Source organism: Cyprinus carpio, chromosome A4 (assembly GCF_018340385.1).
Source record: "Cyprinus carpio isolate SPL01 chromosome A4, ASM1834038v1, whole genome shotgun sequence".
Taxonomy (NCBI): Eukaryota; Metazoa; Chordata; class Actinopteri; order Cypriniformes; family Cyprinidae; genus Cyprinus; species Cyprinus carpio.
Genome location: NC_056575.1, coordinates 26755843 through 26768974, shown reverse-complemented (window position 1 = coordinate 26768974; position 13132 = coordinate 26755843). Strand labels below are relative to the sequence as shown.

Below are 13132 nucleotides of genomic sequence, written 5' to 3'. Positions count from 1 at the left end.
CCTGGGTAAAGGCAGAATAATTCAATTCAATTTAAGTTTATTTGTATAGCACAATACAAATCAATGCAAAGCAACTTTAGAGAAAATTAAGTTTCTACAATATTTAGTAGTAGCTTATCAGTGGTGACTGTCAGTTTATGTGCATACGGCAGAAATGTTCGGAAAAATCAATAAAAGATGTAAACAAACAGACGATTAACACTGTTAACAGTAATTATGCAAACAAACTTATAGCAAAATGTGGTAGTTCTGTATGTTGTCTCTGGGTTAGCATCATCTGAGGTCCTCTGAGGGGTTGGCATCATCTCTTCTCAGGTGTTCTGGATCCAGACTGGAGCATTTGTAAATCCTAAAACATAGAAACAAATAGAGACATAATTAGCATAGCTGCTGTTCCAGCCAAGTAAAATTAATTAGTTTAACCCAAGCTAAAGAATAATAATGTGCATTTGATCAGATATAACTGCAGTACAAGATTATAAGATGCATTATTTGAATGCTTGCCCAAGGAAATGTGTTTTTAATCTAAATTTAAACAGAAAGTGTGTCTGAACCCTGAACATTATCAGGAAGACTATTCCAGAGTTTGGGAGCCAAATGCAAAAAAGCTCTACCTCCTTTAGTGGACTTTGCTATCCTAGGTACTACCAAAAGTCAGCGTTTTGTGACCTTAGGGAGTGTGCTGGATGGTAGCATGAATACAAGAGCGCAGCACTGGACTTTGAATGCCATCGCTCATGTTTTGTTAATGAAATCAAATAGCCTTTTGAAGTTTACTTGTCACATTCAGCCATATCGAATTCCGGTCTTTCTGTCCCCAATTTACGACTCTTGAAATCATAATTAAGAATGTCTTGTACATTTAAGACTTTTTTTTAAAAGGCCTAAATTTTAATACACGAAATTTAGACTTTTGTAAGACTCCGCGGAACCTGCTTCCATTTTAGCGGAACCACAGCACAATCTCACAGAACCACCCTATTCATTGCTTAATAGGCTTGTTTCTGATGATCGGTTGAGTCAAAGTTTCTTTAGGCACCTTTCATAAATATCTGATGAATTAGCCATTTGAACTAAGCGGTTTTGACCATGAACAAGCTCAGTGGTGGATACTGACTCATTTAAAACGACTCACTAATGGCACATACTGGTGTTGTAATTTAGTTTAAAAGTATAATTTTCCACCATCATTTCTTGTTTTTATATTCCAAAAAATATTATGTAAACAAATCTCAAAACACTCTATTCAATGTCAATTGTATTTTTTTTTCAGGGTAAATGATTGTAATTGGAATAATGTAGCGATGACAAGAAGCGCCATTATTAGAATTGAATTTATGTTAAATGTAAGAGTAAGAATTTGAAATAAAAGATAAAGAATAAAGAAGTATTAATGAGGTTTGGGGCGCGGAGAAAGAAAAGAAAATATCCTCTTATAAGGAATAAAAAAATGGCCAATGGATTCATTAAAAAAACCCAGCATATTTATATGTCACAGCTGATAGAACAACTGACAAGAATATTGCTTCCAGCATAAAATGATATTTTATCATATTATTATAGTAGTTCTAGATGTGGATTAGTGGTGTCAAAAGTTTTAATCCGCACCAAAAATACAAAAAAAAAAAGTTTTTGTTGATGTAATTATGTGGTAATGTGTATATGTATAATGTATACACACAATGCATGTATATATTTAAGGAAAGAAAAAATGTTATATATTTCTATATTAAATATATTATATCGAATTAGATATAGAATATAAGCATATATAAAGATATAAAGTAATATTTTCCAAATATATTATACTGTTTACTGTGTGAATTTATATGAACATAATAAATATACAGTCAAACACATTTTTATTACGTAATCAAAAATTTATATCGGAATGCCCGATTAATCGCAATTAATCATTGACAACAACTACTATATCTAAATATCTATATATATAATATATATATATATATATATCTTAGAGATATATATATATAATATAAGCCCCAAACCATAGTAGCCCCCCCCCCCCCATATCAATGCCATTTAAACCATCTACAGCCAACATGCGGCAAGACACCGCCCATCAGTGCTGCAGTTTTGATGAAATTGGGCTACTATAACACCTGTTAAAAGTCGTGTGTTGAAACGACTCCCAATACCATGATACTTTTCCCCTGGAATGCCAAAATTTTAGCAGGGGAACCCCACCAAAAAAAAAAAAAACGTGTATTTTACCCCCCTCTGAACATGTTGAGTTTTTTAAACTACTAACCTCTACTTGTCCTTGTTCTTGTAAATATCCCTACAAACTACAGTACAGTACCAGTATACAGTATAAACATCATTATACCTGTGTGGAAAGTCCCATATAACATTAAACCCAGTATGTGTATGTTAAAAAAAAAAATCAGTATATGATCAGTAAAATTTTCTTAGAGATACAAATCTTATTTTTTTGTTTATACCAGTGGCTATGGACATACTGTACCCAATTTTATGATGCTGACAACAAAAGATATCATTAATATGAATGTATATTCTACTTAAAACAGCAGTTTCCTGCTCGTGTGATATCAATTAATAAATTGGATGCCAAGTCATTGCATTTCACTAGCAGACTGTAATGCAACATACAGTTGAAAGTGATATGTTGACAACTAGCTGCTCTTCTGCTGCCCTCTGCAGCGTCATTCACGATAGTTCAGAGTGACATGTGATAACAGTACAGGACCAGAGGAAAATGTCTTATTTTCATGTGTGATTATATAGTAGAAACAGTTATTTAAACCTGCCGTATACAAAATAATTTTACCTGGAAAAAAATAATAATATATATATATATATATATTTGACAGGTGCAACTCAATAAATTTGAAGTTGTGGAAAAGTCATTTATTTCAGTAAATCAACTCAAAGTGGTGAAACTTAAAAAAAAAAATAAACTACTTCAGTCTGTGTGCATTGAATTTAAGTCTTTGGTTCTTTTAATTGTGATGATTTTGGCTCACATTTAACAAAAACCCACCAATTCACTCTCAACAAATTAGAATACTTCATAAGACCAATAAAAAAAAAAAACATTTTAGTGAACTGTTGGCCTTCTGGAAAGTATGTTTATTTACTGTACATGTACTCAATACTTGGTACGGGCTCCTTTTGCTCTCCTCTTCTTCTTCTCCTTAGCCCAGGTAAGACGTCTCTGACATTGTCTGTGGTTCAGGAGTCGCTTAACAAGAGGAATACGACAACTGTAGCCAAATTACTTGACACGTTTGTGTGTGGTGGCTCTTGATGCCTTGACCCCAGCCTCAGTCATTCCTTGTGAAGTTCACTCAAATTCTTGAATCGATTTTGCTTGACAATCCTCATAAGGCTGCGGTTCTCTCAGTTGGTTGTGCATCTTTTCTCTTCCACACTTCTTCCTTCCACTCAACTTTCTGTTAACATGCTTGGTACAGCACTCTGTGAACAGCCAGCTCTTTGGCAATGAATGTTTGTGGCTTACCCTCCTTGTGAAGGGTGTCAATGATTGTCTTCTGGACAACTGTCAGATCAGCAGTCTTCCCCATGATTGTGTAGCCTAGTGAACCAACTGAGAGACCATTTTGAGGCTCAGGAAAACCTTTGCAGGTGTTTTAAGTTGATTAGCTGATTGGCATGTCACCATATATTCTAATTTTGGTGAGATGCCAATTTGGTGAGTGATGTTGAATGGGTGGGTTTTTGTTAAATGTGAGCCAAAATCATCACAATTAAAAGAACCAAAGACTTAAACTACTGCAGTCTGTGTGCATTGAATTTATTTAATACACAAGTTACAATTTGAGTTGAATTACTGAAATTAACTTTTCCACAACATTCTAATTTATTGAGATACACACCTGTGTGTGTTTTTTTTTTTTTGTATATTACTTAACTAACAACCCCCTTAAGGCACAGCAGAGGAAAACTGCTAAGTAAGGAACATGACGTTTTACTCAGGGTTTTTTCAGTAACTGCACTTTCAGTCTTTGTGCTTGACCACTACTCAAATTACATTATGTCTTATTTTGTAATTGAAGTTTCTATGTAACCACAGATTGAGTTCCTGATCTTTTCATAATAGGAGGAAAGCTGTCAAAACATCTACAGATAAACAGATAAGTTGCATTAAAAAGTCCTCATAAGAATCAGATGTTTTATAAAAATCTAAAACCAGAATAAATCAGAGAACAGTATCTATCAGTATTAATATTAGAAATGTGCCTGGCAAAAAAAAAGAAAAAAATAGACAGGGATTTGTTATAGCTTCCTGTATGTTATTAAGACACTAAAAACTAAAGTATAAATGTTGTAAGTATGAAGACATACTAGGTTTGGAAATGTGTTGAGAAAAAGATTAATAGCTTTAGTGACCAAATATTAAAGCTTTAATTATTCTGACAAACTCAACATGAAGCAAGAACACTTATTTTTTATTTTATTTTTTGCCACCGAAAAGAGATTCAGAGATTCAGCTTAATGTAACATTTGACTTACAATATAGTCAGTATGAGAGAATTTTGCCTTTGTTACTTCTATACGGCAGCCTGAAATCTTCTTCTCCTGTGAAACATGAAATAGGCCATTGCATATATTAAAATTAATACAAGTAATATTACGACAACACAGATTATTATGACAGTCGTCGTCTGGGCTGATCCTTGGTTTGCTTGTTCAATAGATTTGTTTCCTTTTCCTACTGTTAATTCTGCAACAAAACAAGTTCAGAAAAATCAACATTACTGCACTGTAATACAGATATACTCTATACTCATTTATACTCTATATAGCAGCATTCAGGTGCTTTTTTATTTGAAAATTCAAAAATAAATTAACTAATTTCACAAACCCTTGATGTTCAGTTGTATCGTTTCCTGTTCATTTGAGGGTGTGATGAGGCAGCTGAACGTTCCTCCATCAGTGTGTTGAAGATTGTTGAGTTTGATGGAGAAATTTCCTCTCAGATACTCATCAGGGAAAGTTTCAGCTCTGTTCTTGTACCGTGGGTTTTGTACCGATACTACATCTCCACCCTTGATTATATCATACACAATCTCACTGTTATTGTGTCTCCAATGCACACTGATGTCTTGAAGTTTAAGATCATGTTGAGTTGAAGAACACGGCAGGACAACAGAACCGCCGATAACACCCTCTACTGTGACCTGCAGACACACTGAAATGACAGAAACTTTGATTGGAAACAGTCTGTTTGATGAATTTATCTTTCATATGTGGTTTGTTCAGATGCTCACCTTTGTGTATCAGCAAGGCAAATACACAGATAAAGCAGCCACTGGAGAAACAGAAAAGAAAAACGTGTTCCTTTAACTTCCTTAATATCAACCGATGATGCCATTTAGTACTTTAGGACTTGATGTAATGTCAGCACTCTCACAAAATGCAAGTAAACAGTTTCTATTAAACAGCTGCACAAACTAAAAGCATGAAGGAAAGTGATTCTGTGCTGATAAAGCTTAACGCACACTGACTTAGAACCACATGGAGTTTTGGTTTTGTCAAACATGTTAGTCTTAAAAAAAAATAATAATGATAATTAAGCTAAAACTTATTTTCCTGTTGGTCTAAAATCAAGTCAAAACATTAAAAGAGCCGAATGCAAAAGCTTTTTAATACTTTCTATCACTAAGACAAACTGTAATTGAAATGAATGAATGGTCCATTGCCATTATCTTCCTTTCAATTAAAAATAATTTAAAAATAACTGGATTTCATTTGCCGATTGTAAATTGTCACTAAATTGTCAAAATGCATAAATTAACAAATGTTTTCATTAATTCCCCTTCATAATATATTGGATATTGCATAATTATCCTGCAGATGCTAAACTCTGAATTTAGCGGTACATGTTTTTAAGGAAGCATCTTCACCCATTTACCCAATCTTTTATATCTTTAATGCTCTGTAAGACTCTGCCAATCAAATTACTAGCAAATAAAAATAGAAGCACATGCACCATGACAAAAAAGTTAAATAAAAAAGCAATATACATGCTAAAGCTAAACCATGCTAATATACAAGCTGATGCTAAACCAAAATAATTGTTTCAGCTCTTTCTTTGTGTATAAACCTGTTACTCGTTAATTGATCAAACAATGATTCATGCATTAATGATGTTTAAAGGGTTTGTTTGTTAATGCTAGTTTAAGTGAGGACCTAAACAAACAAGGTCAAATATGAGCGCTCACACTTTTTGGAAGTGTCACAGGGTTCAGAAGTATATTGCATTTAGTGAAAACAAAACTTCTTTAAGAAATCATAAACATACCTGAACATCTTTATGCTCCAATATAACTGATGTATATTTTACATAGAATTTCTAAAATACTGCATATGATTTTTCAAGGTTACGTGTTCCGTTTGAACCACGGGGTCAAAAAACTCTTCCGCTGAATGACGTCAACAGTAACCAGGTGAACCAATCAGAAATGCGTACCAGTCATCTATAAAAATTTAAAATAACATTACAATACTTTATATATAAAAATAAATATTAAAAAATCAGTATCTTAAAACATTATAAAACAGTATGGAATAATAAACAAAAGCTGTTTTATTTTTCATCTTCATTGGTCAGACCATAAAATATTGTGCTAGTTTCACTGAAAAATGGCTAGTTATGTTTGATATATAATAATAATTATTAGCACATCAGTATTGTAATACATTATAAAACAGTATGGAATAATAACTTACTGAGTGTACATTTTTAATTTTAATTCAAATTATTAAATGGATGCCACCTTATTGGGACAATAAAGCCCCTCCCTACTCCTATCCTAACCCTACCCAATACTTTATTTTCAAGTTTTAGATTTTCTTCTCAATTTTATTGAAAAATAAATGTTTTTCTGTTGTGTTGTGTTTTGAAATTTGAAAAAGGAGAAGAAAAGGAAAAAAGTTTGCCAAAAAGCGGATTCGAATCCGCGTTGATTATGTGAAAATGAGTAAGTTTTACCATCTGCGCCACTGAAGCTGATGACAGTTTACTGTCTTTTGTAATGTTGACTATCCAAATCCCACATTGGTGGGTGGAGTTAGTGAAAATAGACTCTGCCAACAAGGCAGGAAGCTAAAGTCGTCCTCATGACTTAAGTTAAGTGAAACAAACAAACGCAAATTAAATAAATGAGTAAATGTACTCAGACTTACATGAACACGAGATTGAAGCTTCCTTTTGTAAACTCCTCTAGGAAAATGTTGTATTCTGGATCCTTTTCCTCAAATGAAACATTTCTCTGAATTATGTCTTATATATTCCTGAAGTTTATAATATAATGTCATGAATTGAATTCAGTTTATCACTGTAAAAGCAGCTCAGGATTGCAGAGCTTCCAAATAACATTCTTTTAAATCCATTAACTTACAAACAGCTTTTTTCAGATCTGGGGTCAATCCCAAAAAATCTGCTTCATCGTTCCTCTCGCTTGTTTTGATCATGACAGATAGATCAGTACTGTGAAACTCGAGGGTAATATAGATCTGATGGGAGGAGGGACTCAACTATATGAGCAAACAAATGAGCAAGTACAGTGTGGTTTGTGGTTTTGTTTATTTTACATTTCTCTTTTAGTTTCTCTGTTATAAAATGAGGAAGCAGTGATGATACACAATGATTTGTTTTGTTTTTTTAAAGGTTATTTTATGGTTCTGCATTGGTTAGCCTTTTGTCATGACAGGACCTCACAAAACCAGACAATCAGGTTTACATTTCTCTCATATTCCTTTGTATTGTGTATATAGACTATTATAGCATTTTGTATAGTGTGTTTGTAGTATATGGACAATATGCTTTTGATGCTCATCATACTGTTTCTGAGATATACTGAAGCATTCTGTTCAGGGGCATCAATTGTGTGTGGAGACTACCTGGTCAGGTCAATGAAAAATGATATATTTTTATTGTAGGATTAAAGGAATTATATTATTACATGTATCATATAATTTGTAATCGTTAAATAAAAGAGAAAAGTAATAAATTAAAGTGATCTGGTTGTTATATCCAATATAACGTAAGCTAAACAGCGCTGCAAGGTGATTTTGCAACGTCGAGTATAATATTTACTAGTGTTTCTTTATATGAGATCATGGAGATTACTGAACAATGATGGGGAAATGATGTAACATGATTTGGTTTAGAAATTTCCATATGAAAATTTACCTGATGAAAGAATAGCGTATGGTAATCTCAGCAGCACTGTACCATTGAGGTGCAATACAGTGGAAAACTAGATTAACCTGTTTCCTGCTGCTTCCAGGATATACTATTAATATAACATCATAATACATGTATATTTACCTTATAATTTTCCGATAGCTGTAGTGGTGCTGGTGCACTTTGGGCTTTCGTATGTGGATTGAGGCAAGTAGGATAAAATGTACTACAAACTTTTTCTTAACTACTATGCAAACATTCACAAACAAGTGTTTCATTGGAGGACTGTAATTTAAAGTGATCCCTTGTTGCCCTCTCATTTCGTGTAGTTATGGGGTATATATGTAATAAACATAAAAACATCCTAGATTCTCTGAACTGTATTGTAAACATTATTAACTTTTTCCAAAACAGACATTCACTTTTTCATTTAAGTGAAACATTATCAGTTGGAATCAGACTACAGTTACTTCTCAATTGATCACATATTCACACAATAGGAATAAATTATTTATAATTCATTTATTCTCCTTAATTCCTCTTTTTCATCTTTTAAATGTTCTTTTCTAAAATATACTACCGATAAAATATACATACAGAAAGTTCTTCAAAGACCTGTCACTAGTCAGGTGACTAGTTCTCTGATATTGGTTAATGTTCACATGACATGCTGGTAAACAAATAAAAAAAGATTTTCTAGTAAGTGTTTTATTTTGATGTTAATTTCAAATGATTTATTTTAATTTTACATTTTTATGATTTAATTAACCTCAAAGTAACCCCCTGCAGTTCCTTTTTGAACCCCGGTTTGGGAAACCTTTATAATGTAATGTTTAATGCACTTCATGTTGTAAATAGCAACGAATGGAATATATTTTCTTTTTCTTTTTATATCAGTATGGTATAAAATTGTCCTATTTAAATCGATGTGATAAATGTGATTCTTATATTGCTTCTAAAATTGTTTAAGCATAGGCTACATAGAGTATGAAATAGTTTTTGCTGCTTCACATCACTCCAGGGACAGTTTACAATTAACTTGTTGTGAGGTATTGCGTAGTTTACATAAATCAGCAAAGTTCAGGTTCTATTGTGATTTTCAGTGTAATATTGTGTTACTGTTCTGGTAATATTGGTAATATGCTCCCCGGGCACCGCAGCATAAATGGCTGCCCACTGCTCTGGGTGTGTGTTCATGGTGTATGTGTTCACTGCTGTGTGTGTGCACTTTGGATAGGTTAAAAGCAGAGCACAAGTTCCGAGTATGGGTCACCATACTTGGCTGTATGTATGTCACGTCACATTAATAGCAGGACTCCAGACTGCGACCATTTTTTCTGCCTATGTGACTAAATTTTGTGAGCTGTCACACTGGCACAACCACTGCATTGATCAACTCATAAGCGCTTGGAGTGTAGAGCCTGGTTTATACTCGCCGCATCAGCATGAGCGCGATGCTGCGCGCAGCAAAAATGATGTGAATATTGAGGAAACGATGGATGGTCTTTATGCTAAAGTAAAGTAAAAGACTGCTTCTTAGACCAGAGAAGGTGAACATGTTGTCGATGCAAGCACTATCACCGGCAACAAGTTTAGTTTTACTTTTCTTTTCGTTTTAATTTTGAAAAACTTACCTTTGCTGTTTACCTCACATTATGCTATGGAGGCTCTCTTTTATTTTTTTATTTGATTCCTCAGTGTTTGCTAAACGTTCTGTAATTTATTAGACATTATATAATACAGCATGTGGTGTATACCATTCCTCAACTTTAGTTTTTGTTAATAAACGTTTTGTAGGCTAGTTTGTCATTGTATATCATTTTAATGTTGTTATGCTTTTTAATGAAAAATAATGAATCCATCGTTTATTTTAGTCTTAAAAAGTGAAAGGTGTACAGATGTAGTTTAAGCAAAAGAGACTATTTTCTTTTATTGTAAAAAAGTGACAAGATCGCGAAATTGAAAGTGAAGAATCCAAATCCGGGCTTATACCAGAGCAAAAGAGGGACTCCCGTTCACAAAATTCAAAAATCACAAATAATACTACTGATGAAAAACAACGGGTTGAATGTTAATCACTTTCGTTTCCATATAGGCCTAACTATAAACTATGATAAGAGTTCATCAGCATGCATTGATTAATCCCATGTTGTAGAAAAAAAGAATAAAAAAAAATGTGCTCCTGCAACCAACTGAGAAAGTTAGTCGCAAAAGAGCGACCAGTGGGAAGAATGAGTCTGGAACGCTGAATTGCCCAGCTGCCCTTTTCAATGATCTAGCACTCCCTCAGCACCTGCATTCAAAATTCTCTAGCGCCGCCCCTGACCTCAAACAAGGCTAGAGTGGAAAAGAAGCCCTGGGTGCAGAAGGTCTACAGCTCAAGAGACATCACTAGGTGGCAAAGAGCAGTCAGGTGGTCGTGAAATCATCAATAAGAGAAGAGAAATCCTATAATCGACTATGCCACCCGGAATACACCGGGACATAACAGTTCTAAGAAAAAGGGACACAGGTTCAGTACCAAGAAGGCAAGGTGAGCATAGAGAGACAGATAAAAGAACATACAATTAATAAAACACTTCACTCAAGATCTAAAAACATCACAAGTCTGTACCAGTAACATACAAAACAATAAGTACAATACAATACAATAACAAATAAAGAGGGAGGTGGCCAGCAAAGGCCACCAGATTTCTACCCCACACTCTTGTGAAAAATTAACTATTAAACAGCACTCCATGTGGACACCCAGTGAAGGGTATCATGGCCAACCCCTCCCACCTAAAGCCATCCACACGGACCCAGATGAGTTCTGGACAAAACTATAAGGCTGACAAGAGCAGAGCTGCAGTCAATTACTTGATGTTCATTAGGCTTCAATTAAGATCATTGGAAACCCCTGGACATGCAATCAAACCAAGGAAACAATGCAAAGCTGCAATACACATGGGCCCCATTTACACTGCATGGTTCAAGTGACCCAATTCCGATTTTTTCCTCTCATGTGGCACAGATCGGATATGACCGCGATGTGAACGTGTAAGCAGGAAAAAAAAACGCACGCAATGGATTCCGATTTTCTCAGATCGGATCAGGCCTCATTCATATGTGGTAATAAATCGGATATGAATCGGATACGTGCATTTGCGTGTGCCATGTAATCAGACAAATCGGATATTCCCCAGTAAATGTGAGTCGTACGTCTTAAAAAAGTGATGTCAACTCAGGTGGCCACCACCAACTGAGATCACATGACTTATTATAGGCACGATGGAGGACAAAGAATACACACAGTGGAGCAATGTGGAGGTTTCATGTCTTTTAAGTCTTTGGGGCGAAGAGACAGTGCAGGCAAAAATGCAGGGTTGTTACAGAAATAAATCCGTGTTTGAAGACATTTCACGAGATATGGGGAGGCACGGTTTAAGCGCTTTTTTCTCCGCCGTATGAGACCAATGTTTTGCAGATTTCTTTTGATGACTTTTCAAAATATTGTGGAAAGCAAAACACTGTATAATTTTATTTGCATCTGCATCCATTGTATTTCATGCTGTTTTACTTCCTTTTCCGGGTCAGAATGTCTACGTTTGGTAGTTTCAGCAGTGTATAGTGTAAATGCAAAAATCGGATACGGGTCACTTTTAAAAGATGATGTAAGCGGGTCGTCAAAAAAATCGGATATAGTCAGAAAATCAGATTTGGGCATCAAGACCTGCAGTGTAAATGTAGCCTTAGTCACTCACCATGCAGGATTACAACTACTTGCAGGCCCATATAACTAGCCGACAGCCAGCACACAATGACAGAAAGGAGGATAACCCAACTGCTAGCACTCACTCAATGCACCACATGTCACAAAGGGGCAGTACCAAGGATGATGCATCCCAAGCAACCAAACACTTCTACCTTTTATATGCACTACACATGTACTAATTGGCTCATGAATCTTACCCAACTGAACAATCATGATTAAGTACGAACACTGATAGATTCACCTATTTGGGTAATGTCAGCCAATCATACTGGGTCTATACCTCACTCTGCTACAACTATCTGAACCTGCTCCTCCATCGGACTCGAACAACTAGAAAAAAAAGTTGCAATAAAAGGGAAGAGTGGTGCGCATCTTCAATGTGTGTAATGTGTACAATCAGGTAAAGCACCAGGGGAAATGTCAATCCTTACCTCATCAGTCAATCCACAAATGTACATAGACATTTTTGACACTTTTTTATTCCATCAATTGAAAAGTTTGGTGATGTAATTTTTCAGGATGATAATGCATCTTGCCACAGAGCAAAGAGTGTTAAAGCTTTTCTCCAGGAAAGCCATATCAACTCTGGCCAGCAAACAGTCCGGATCTCAATTTGATTGAAAAATTATGGTGGAAATTGAAAAAAACTGGTCCATGACAAGGCATCTGTCAACCGCTATTCAAGAAAGTTGGAATCAGCTTGATGAAGAATATTGTTTTTCATTAGTGAAATCCATGCCTCAAAGAATTCAGGCTGTAGTGATACTCAGTAGGTCTTTGTATTTTAAGTCCTGATTTAATTTTATTTAGACCTGATTTTGTTCTGGTATAATTGTGGTTTAGACCTGGTTGAGTCCTACTTTTGTCCTGGTTTAGACCTGGTTTTTCAGTCACAGTTTAATTCTTGTTAATTTGTGATTTAGGCTTCCTTTAAATTCATTAAAGTGGTACTATTGCAGTGTACTTATATTATTATTATAATATTAGAATATTATTATATCATTATAAGAATATTATAATAATATTTATAACAATGTTTTCTAGGTTTCTTGCCACTGGGGACTCATTCAGGACCACAGCGTCCAGCTACAGGGTTGGTGTCTCCACGGTGTGCCAGATCGTCCCCCAGGTAGTGACTGCCATCTGGGACTGCCTTGTGGAGGACTACATGGCTGTGCCCA

General features: G+C 34.9%; 1 protein-coding gene across 1 annotated transcript; it reads right to left on the bottom strand.

Moving 5' to 3' along the window:
- Positions 1–4479: 4479 nt before the first annotated feature.
- On the bottom strand, positions 4480–12164 carry LOC109086148 (ICOS ligand-like). Its single transcript, XM_042746555.1, has 5 exons — positions 12149–12164; positions 7195–7291; positions 5277–5317; positions 4871–5197; positions 4480–4729 (listed from the first exon to the last, which is right to left on the bottom strand). The coding sequence occupies exons 1-5, from the start codon at positions 12162–12164 to the stop codon at positions 4557–4559; spliced, it is 654 nt and encodes a 217-aa protein (XP_042602489.1). The 3' UTR covers positions 4480–4556.
- Between the last annotated feature and the right edge of the window lie 968 nt (positions 12165–13132).

Excerpts from the sequence above, each read along its gene's own strand:
- LOC109086148 (XM_042746555.1), bottom strand. Across the intron at positions 5,198-5,276 it reads TGCCTTGCTGATACACAAAG|TGTGTCTGCAGGTCACAGTA; the intron begins GTGAGCATCTGA and ends CTGTCATTTCAG. Across the intron at positions 4,730-4,870 it reads GATACAACTGAACATCAAGG|AATTAACAGTAGGAAAAGGA; the intron begins GTTTGTGAAATT and ends GTTTTGTTGCAG.